Source organism: Marmota flaviventris, chromosome 9 (assembly GCF_047511675.1).
Source record: "Marmota flaviventris isolate mMarFla1 chromosome 9, mMarFla1.hap1, whole genome shotgun sequence".
In the NCBI taxonomy this organism is placed as follows: Eukaryota; Metazoa; Chordata; class Mammalia; order Rodentia; family Sciuridae; genus Marmota; species Marmota flaviventris.
This window is the reverse complement of record NC_092506.1, coordinates 1,455,943-1,464,905: the sequence shown is the minus strand read 5'-3', so window position 1 is coordinate 1,464,905 and position 8,963 is coordinate 1,455,943. Positions and strand designations below refer to the sequence as shown.

At 56.7% G+C, this 8,963-nt stretch overlaps 1 protein-coding gene across 1 annotated transcript; it reads left to right on the top strand.

Moving 5' to 3' along the window:
- The first annotated feature begins 6,070 nt into the window (after positions 1-6,070).
- LOC139706936 (keratin-associated protein 5-4-like) lies at positions 6,071-6,926 on the top strand. Its single transcript, XM_071616904.1, has one exon. The coding sequence runs from the start codon at positions 6,084-6,086 to the stop codon at positions 6,924-6,926; it is 843 nt and encodes a 280-aa protein (XP_071473005.1). The 5' UTR covers positions 6,071-6,083.
- The last annotated feature ends 2,037 nt before the right edge of the window (positions 6,927-8,963 follow it).

Below are 8,963 nucleotides of genomic sequence, written 5' to 3'. Positions count from 1 at the left end.
CTGGTCCAGGCTCTGTCACCTGCCCTCAGGAAGCTTTTGCAAATGACGTGCGCGGTTTTCTTGGTGAATATCTAAACACCCTGTAAGCGAGCACATTCCGTTGCCTACCAACACCTCATTGCTGTCCTCTTCCTCCAGATGTCGCTGGTGGGGACCCTAAGTCTTGGTCAGCATGGCGGAGGCCCAGAATGACCTACACCCCAGCATTCCTCACCCGAGGTGGCTGTGCACCCAGCCTGCCACCGGGCAGCGTTCAGGGGAAGACCTGTGAGGTCTCCCTGCCGCCCTAAGGCCCAACTGCACTCCTTCAAGATTCCCAACAGGCCATAGTGGTGGAGACGGGTGATCTCCAGTCATCTGGAAACAGGTTGACTTACTGGCAGAACATGTCTTCAGCACAGAAAAAAAGACAAAAATAAGAATCCTCAGCTGTTTGGGGAACCACATTGGTGGTGGCAGAGTTGGTATTTTTTACTCTCAGACCATGTGAGTGTTTTATGGGAAAATAAAATGCATAATTTTGTAAAGGGAGCTAGAGTTTTTGGTGTAGGATTGATGAGGTTAAGAAAAACTTGGATTTTTAAATTAGACATATTACTGTGATCACGTATTTTCTTTAGAGAGTTTTTTCTTAACTCCCATGAAAGATTTAGAAATCATGGCCTACCTAGCAGCAATGGTCACTCCAAGCACCAAGACACTGTCTTTAAGTTGATTACTTGTACCTAAACCACATGGGGTTCTCTGGAGAAATGGGCTGGAAGTGCACCAATACGTCTGGGTCACCTCCGTACTCTAGGAAGCGAGGAAGCTCACAGACCAACGAGGTCACGTTGGCAGAATACACGTGTCCAACTTGGACCCTCCCAGACAGACGTGGGCCAGGGCGTGCGTCGATTTTTAAAGTGATCTAACACACATCAAATATTTTTAAACCGGTGAGGACATAATAATACACAAGTAGTCATATTGATAATGTGCAAAACCCAAACTTTACCGCTTTGCCGTTAGAGGGTGCTGGGAGTCCATTTGTTATTTTGAACAAGAATCAGTACAAGAAAAGAATTAGCATTTATCTGATCTTTGATATACCAACTCTATTTCATGATAACCAAAAATGAGAGGAAGTGTTTGTTTATAGAGGAAGAAGAAATCATGAAATCAGAAACTCACCATTTTGAACCTTTAATGTAATATCGAGTCTAACAAATTCACTGAATGAAGCTAAATCAGTGCTTAGGGGAAATTCTATGGCCTTAAACACATCTGCTAGTGTAAAAGAGAGAGGCTTAAGATCACTGAGCTTAAAAACTCACACAGAGAGTTGGCACCGGCACTCTCCCCAGGTCCGGCCCACACAGCCCTTCTCAGGAGCCATCGCTGACCCCATAGAGTGTCAGCGGCTTCAGGGCCTTGAGTCTGCAGCAGCTGCACCCTGCAAACAACAAGCCGCGGAGCCTAGAACCAGGTCTGCCGTCTGGAGGAGTCGGGGCCACCACAGCCAGCAGAAATCAGAGGGCTAGAGCTTTCATGGCCTTGCGCTGGTTGGGGCAGGGCAGCCCAGGAGGAGCAGGGTCCCAGAGCAGCTCCTGTGGGACAGCCCCTCAAACACCGTGGCTCACGGGGAGGCCTGCGGAGGAGGTGGGCTGCAGGCCTGGGCGCAGCCCCCGTCGGCCACCGCAGAGCAGGGCTGTCGACAGGACAGTGCAAAGCAGTGGAAGGCCTTCTCTGGGCCTGCGTGTTGGCAGGTAAGGCTGATGAGACTCCATGCGTGACTCTCCTGCCAGGAACACCTACAGTGCTGAATTAAAAAGTGATGGTTCCAAAGTCCCTGAGCAGTCAGAGGGAAGGAGTCCCGGAGCCCCCAGCCCAGGAAGCACAGAACACACGTGGGCGGGAAGCAGCCTACGCCTGGGACACAGGGAACCCTGGAATCAGCCTGGGTGGGGTGGTGGGGAAGTCACCGGGCCTGGCTGAGTGCCGCTCCCTTGGTGGCCCGAGAAGCTTGCCTTGAAAGTCCAGTAAAGCCAGCCGGGCTTGGTGAGGTCCTGGTGCACAAAGAGGAACCACGTCCCCCCTCGAGAAACCTGCTCTGTGACAGGATGAAACTCCAAGGCCGTGAGTCCAAATCACAACACACACGCACACACACACGCACACACACACACACACGCACGCGCACACACACACACAGATGGTGAGAGCCAGCAGAGGCCACAGACAGGAGAACCATCCAGACAAAGGCTCTGGTACTGGGATCATCAGGCCCAGAAGGCAAAACATGCCCTCTTGAGATGGGAAGAAACGGAGCAGGAGGACACAGACCACCAAGCACATGAACGAGAAATGCAGACTTTCTCCCCCGGAAAAGTCACGGACATGTTCAGGCCAGGTGAAAGAGAACTGATGGATGTTAATAAACAGCTGTGGATAAATCACCGATGATTCCGTGGGACCCGACTGGCGTGACGAGCTGCCGAAGCTGATGCAGAGCAGGCCCGGGTACCTCACCGCCCTCTCAGGGGGTGCTGGGGGTGGCCAGGCACACGTGGGAGACAGCCCATCACAGAAGGCGCCAGTACTCTGATCGATGAGCCCTCGGCAAGGTACATCCAAAAGCCCACCCTGGCTCAGGGTCATAACCATGAGGATCCGGCCTCCCTGGTGCGGGTCACCGTGCCGTGCACCCAGACACGGCAGTGAGGGAAACCAGCGTCACAGGGCCACGTCCACAGGGTGACAGACGGCAGGCAATGTGGATCATGAGATCACAGAGTCCTCTGAAGAGAGGAAGCCCCGCGGGAAGGCGGGGAAGGGGGAGGAAGGGGGGGAAGGGCCGCTGGCTGGGCTTCACGGGGAGGCTGACCCGGGGAGGGGAAGCGGGGAGCCAGGAGCCGGGGGCGGGGTGTGCCCCACACCTCTCTTGGCTACTAGACAGCAGGAGGTCACGGGAGGTTCCACCACACAGAGGTCACCTGCTCTGCGCGTGGACAGACTGGCACCCGGTGAGTGGAGCGTGGATCTTTCAGAGCCCATGTGGGACGACTGTATCGCTACCCACTTATAAAACTAGTCTCAATAAATTCACAGAAAAAGTATCACTCGATTCTATTCTCCAGATGTGCCATGATCTTTGAAAACCAGTGACGTAGACATGCCTGAAAGGCCCCTCGTTCATGGAAAGTCGGGAGCACACGGATACGAGATGGGAAAGTCAATAGTGGCAGTCAGCCCATGCTTAGAACAGATTCTGTATCAAAAACCAGAGAGTCGTGTGGGAAGCAGACGTCATGGGAGGGAACTTCAGAGCCTGGGATGTCACGGGAGGCTAGGGGTGGCAGCTGCAGACCCCGCTACTCCTGGAGGCTGAGGCAGGAGGCTGGAGCCCAGGAGTCGGAGCCCCAGAGGCAACAGAGCCAGACCCCCCACCAGCCAAAACCAGGGAACTGAAGACCAAGGGAAAGGGAGTCGGCCCAGGCCGTGGGCAGTGAGAGAGAGGGCTCCCGGCAGGGTCAGCAGGGTCTGCTGCAGCAAAGCAGCGGGCGGGAACCCCCCGGCAGGAATGCAGGCACCTGGCTCACTTCATCCTTCAGGGGCCGCGGCCCACAGTCCAGGCCCAGCTCTCAGGAAAGGTGCCGTGTGGAGGGCCACTCCAGGAAGGCCTGGGTGTGCACCTGGCTCCGAGGCCACCGTGGGCACTGAAGACCCCTGGGAACGCAGGCTTAGTGTCCCTGAGAGGCCAGGTGACCGCATCCTTGAGGCCTGTGTCCTGCAGGTGAGGCCCCTCCTCTGGGGCAAGGCTCCTGGGGCTGCCCCCAGGTGGACCACTGTGTCGCCTGCTATGGTCAGGAACTGAGGGGACTGTCTCTCTGCACCTCACACAGCACTTCTGACACCAGAGCAGGCGGCTCTCCCTCGCAGCCAGCGCTGCCCTGCAACTCATTAGTCCACCCGAGGTAGCCGACCATGGGTGACGGCCCCACTGAGATGCCAGCTGCCACCCCCCTACTCCTGACAGACGGGCTGGGGACAGGGACTCCCACTGGGGTTCAGTAACGTTTGGAAGGCCCTGGAACTTACTATAAAGGTTGTCACAAGGGGCACAGATGGACGCAGATGAAGAGGCACACAGGGGGGATCCGGAGGGGTCCCCAGCACAGGGCTATCCTGTGGAGCTGGGCGTGAGCCCCTGCTGGCCGAGGATGTGTTCACCAACACCAGGCTCACGGAGTCCCCTGACACCAGGGTTTTCACAGAGTTTCAATCTCCAGTCTCCGGCTTTGGGGAGGTGGAGGTGCTGGGTGGGGCTGAGACGCCCCCGTGCCCTGGTCCTTCTGGGTCACCCCACACCACCCTCCCCAGGTTGCTCTTAGTGTGACAGAGGGCTTGCTGGGAGAGACAAAGACCCTGGGCGTTGGGAGCCCTGGGTGCGGGCCTTCTGGACCTTTCCCTGGGCACAGTGACCGCTGCAGGAAGGGTCGGTGCCAGCAGGAAGGACACCGGCTTTCAGCCGTGCAGAGTGGGTCCAGGCTGGTGGCCTGAGTGGGGCTTCCTTGGAGTTGGACGAGGAGTGGCGGGTCTGAGCCTGCACCCCTCTCCCACCCTGCCTCTTGGCCGGGTTCCTGTCCCTTCCCAGCACCTATCAGGTCCCACCAGCCTCCCGGGGCTGCGCCAAGCTTGACTTTGTTCCAAGAGATGGGCCATGGCCTCCGGCGGGAGAAGGATGTGTTGGGGGAAGGCAGGCGTCAGCAGTGGGAACCAGAGGCCCAGGGAAGGACTCTGGAGACCGGGACATCCTGCTGACCCACTCGGTTCTCCTTTAAAAAGCAAGTGCCCTGTGGCCCTGCCTGGCTTAAATCAGCAGGATATGTCGCCAGCAAACTGCCATCTGCAGGAGAAATCAGGCCCCTAATAATGCCCGTCAGAGGAACCCAAGTCACCCTGAAGGGGGAGAACTCTGCGAACCTTGCACAGAGCACATCCTGGAGTTCGGGGAGATGAGGACGGTTTCTCCCCACCACAGACTAAGAATTCATGGTCAAGAATTCAATGAGAACCAGTCAGCAAAAAAGTGTAGTGTCATCCAGCTGTCAGTCAAAAGTCAAGGGTGGACATAGGCAGGACTCTTGGAAACTTCTCTGGGACCTCAATAAAACTGAAGAGCAGGAGAGGCTTGCTGTCCTGTCCTCCCTGAGAGGACCCACTCCCTGCCTTGAGAGTGTCCCCTTCCCCTTTTCCTATCCGTCAACAACTCCTTCCTGTTACTCTGAGCGACATGTCTGAAATCCTTCTGAACTGATTGCAAGCATCAGGGCTTGGAGGGGGGCTTCACACTGCCTCAGTTTCTCAGAAGACCCCAACCCACTAGCAGATGTCCTCGCATGCCCCAGGGCTCCTGCGGCATGAACTCCCAGGGGTGGGGAGGAGGAAGTAGTCTCCCCAGCCCCAGAGCTGAGCCTCCCGCCTGGTTGCAGACACCATGCAGGAATACTGCACTCCCCTGGGGAGCAGCAGGCGACAGGCACAGGTGGCACTGCTCTGGGAAGCCTGAACATGGGGTCACCTGACAGCCAGAGGCCCATAGGGAAAGGAAGTCTCACATCTGACCCTGCATACAGACCTGCAGGGGGGCTCCAGAGAAGACTTGACAGGCCACCTGTGCAAAGGATCTCAAGCAAACTCAGGCCACCCTCGCAGGCGGGTGCTCTGGCTCTATCTGCAGAGGAGGCAGCGGAGTTGTGGGGCCTGGGGGTGTCCCAACAATAAAAGAGGAAGAGCCAGGTTGGTCACATGCCCCTGCAGTGAGGCAGGGGAAGCTAATTTTCCTTCCCTTGTGAATTCCACAAGGAAATGATGGCATGGGGGAAACCCGCATATCCCTGCAGAGAACATCAACAGAGCCAAGGGGGACAGGCAAGGCTCATCCACTGCAGACAGCACAAACAGCCACCGGGAAGCAGCCATGTGCCCAGCCTCACCTGACCCCCGGCAGGTATATAAAGCCCTGGCTCAGGAGGCCCCACACCTCACTCCTCCCTCTCCACCTGCTGCTCTCACCTCCTCCACCCTCCACCTCCAGAACCATGACCTGCTGTGGCTGCTCCGGGGGCTGTGGCTCCAGCTGTGGGGGCTGTGGCTCCAGCTGCTGCAAGCCCGTGTGCTGCTGCAAGCCCGTGTGCTGCTGCAAGCCCGTGTGCTGCTGTGTGCCAGCCTGTTCCTGCTCCAGCTGTGGCTCCTGTGGGGGCTGCAAGGGGGGCTGTGGCTCCTGTGGGGGCTGCAAGGGGGGCTGTGGCTCCAGTGGGGGATGCAAGGGGGGCTGTGGCTCCTGTGGGGGATGCAAGGGGGGATGTGGCTCCTGTGGGGGTTGTAAGGGGGGCTGTGGCTCCTGTGGGGGCTGCAAGGGGGGCTGTGGCTCCTGCGGGGGCTGCAAGGGGGGCTGTGGCTCCTGCGGGGGCTACAAGTCCAGCTGCTGTCAATCCAGCTGCTGCAAACCCTGTTGCTCCTCAGGCTGTGGGTCCTCCTGCTGCCAGTCCAGCTGCTGCAAGCCCTGCTGCTGCCAGTCCAGCTGCTGCAAGCCCTGCTGCTGCCAGGATAGCTGTTGCAAGTCCAGCTGCTGCAAGCCCTGCTGCTGCCAGTCCAGCTGCTGCAAGCCCTGCTGCTGCCAGGACAGCTGTTGCAAGTCCAGCTGCTGCAAGCCCTGCTGCTGCCAGGACAGCTGCTGCAAGCCCTGCTGCTGCCAGTCCAGCTGCTGCAAGCCCTGTTGCTGCCAGGACAGCTGCTGCAAGCCCTGCTGCTGCCAGTCCAGCTGCTGCAAGCCCTGCTGCTGCCAGTCCAGCTGCTGCAAGCCCTGCTGCTCCTCAGGCTGTGGGTCCTCCTGCTGCCAGTCCAGCTGCTGTGCCCCTATTTGCTGTCAGTGCAAGGTCTGAGGTTCTGGACACAGAACTCCAGTGGCACCTGCGCACCCTCAGTCTCCAGACAGGGGCAGGAGCTGCACCCCAGGCCCCTGGGGCTCACCCCTGGCTCTTATCTTCCAGTTGTTGGAAGCTGCATCTGCAGACCAAGGAGGACCCAGGTCTCCAGGGAAGGACACCACTCACTGGTGGGGCTAGGTCCCTCTTCCAATGCCCAGGGAATCATGCCTCTCATCCCTCACCCACATTCTCCAGCCTCTGAGTCACTGCCCCTAATGGCCTCTGGCTTCATCTGGACATGCAGCACACAGTGGAGTCCCCACAGCCTGGGCACCCCCAAGCTGTGAGCACCTTGTCCACTGACAGTGGCCCAGCCCAGGCTGGCTCCTCTGGACCCTCCCTCTCTGGCCAACTTCTCTGATTCCTCTGTGGAGGCGTGAACTGTACCCTTGATGTCCTGAAATAAAGTCTGTCACCCACTCTGTTTCCATGGTGTTCTTCACTTTATTAACTAATCAATGAAAGCCCCTATCACCACACCTCGATCCTCCTCCAAGTTCTTCTGCTAGTTCCTATCACCATTCCCCCTTGTGTCCATTGGCTCCTGGAGCCAACTAGACCATGCCCACCATGGGGCATGTCAGGACCAGGGTCAGCAAGGCAAGGGCCACATAGCACCTGCTTCCAGGTCTTGGGCCTTCTGTGATCTGGAAACCAAGGCAGCAGGGGGCGTGGGATACTGGTGCCACTGAGCAGCTCTGCAAAGGACCTGGGTCATCAGGGCACCCAATTCAAGTGACTTCACCATGGCGAGGAGACCAGGCGCAGGGCCAGGCCCAGGGGCGGAGGTTGCACAGCTGGGACATCTGGGGACAAAGGTTCAACCTGTGGTGAGGTCCAGGAAGTGAGTCGGAGACATTTCTGCTCACTTGACCCAAGAGCCGTGGCTATCACACTGATGTGTGCTGAGAACCCAGGTCCCTGGAGGGCCAGAGACGTGGGGAAGGAGAGACAGACCTTGAGGGACCCTGCTGAGAGTCAGAAGGGGACCTGGGGCTCGGCCTGGGAAGAGCCAGCGGGTGTGTCATTCAGCTTTTCACTGATGTGACCAAGATTCCTGACAGGGATGACTGAGAGGAGGAGAGGATTATTTTGACTTGTGGCTTCCGAGTCTCAGCAGCTGGCTTAGTGAAGAAGAGAGAGGAAGGGCCACAGGGAGGAGGAGCCCTTCCAGCACACCCCCAGCGGCACTTCCTCCAGCTAGTCCTGACCCCCAGCAGTCCATCAACCTGAAGGGATGAATCCACCGAGGAGGCCAGAGCCCTTAGGATCTAAGGACTTCCCAGAGGTCCCACCTCTGGACCCATGAAACCCTGCGGGACATCCCAGATTCAGAGCCTAACATTCCACCCCTGCCCCAAAGGCCCACACCTATCCCACAATGAAAGATGCACTCAGTCCCTCTCCAAGAGTCCCCTAGTCTTTGCAGTCCCTGGGTTGCTGAAGTTCAAGTCCAAAGTCTCCTCCAAGACTCAAGGCAACTCTTAGCTGTAAGCCCATTTAAAAATCTCAAAGCAAGTGACATGCTTTCAACAGGAAATGACAGCACAAACACTCCTTTTCCAAAAGGGCTGGGGCCAAAGCCAAGCTGAAACTCAGGGAGGCCACTAGGTATTTGAATTTTTGGTGGATGGACCATGGTGGAGGATAATAGAACTCCTAAATAATTAATTGGAAAATTTAATTGTACTTTATCTATTGCTATCTCTAGATTATAATTTTTTAATAAGTTTGTAAGTGTGGCATAACATTCTAGCAATGTGTTTTTATCTTTGTGTGCTAATAATACAACATCCATATAGTGAAATATTTGTAGTTCAGGATTTTGATTTCTAAGTGGCTGGATTGCTTTGTTAACATAGATTTGACACATAGTTGGGCTGTTAGCCATCCCTTGAGGGAGTACTTTCCATTCATATCTCTGATCAGGACCTTCATGATTCAGTGCAGGGATAGTAAATGCAAAACGTGGACTATCCTCAGGATGAATTG

What these genes read in the sequence shown, in the direction of transcription:
- LOC139706936 (XM_071616904.1), top strand. Translation starts at nt 6,084, where the DNA reads ATGACCTGCTGTGGCTGCTCCGGGGGCTGTGGCTCCAGCTGTGGGGGC.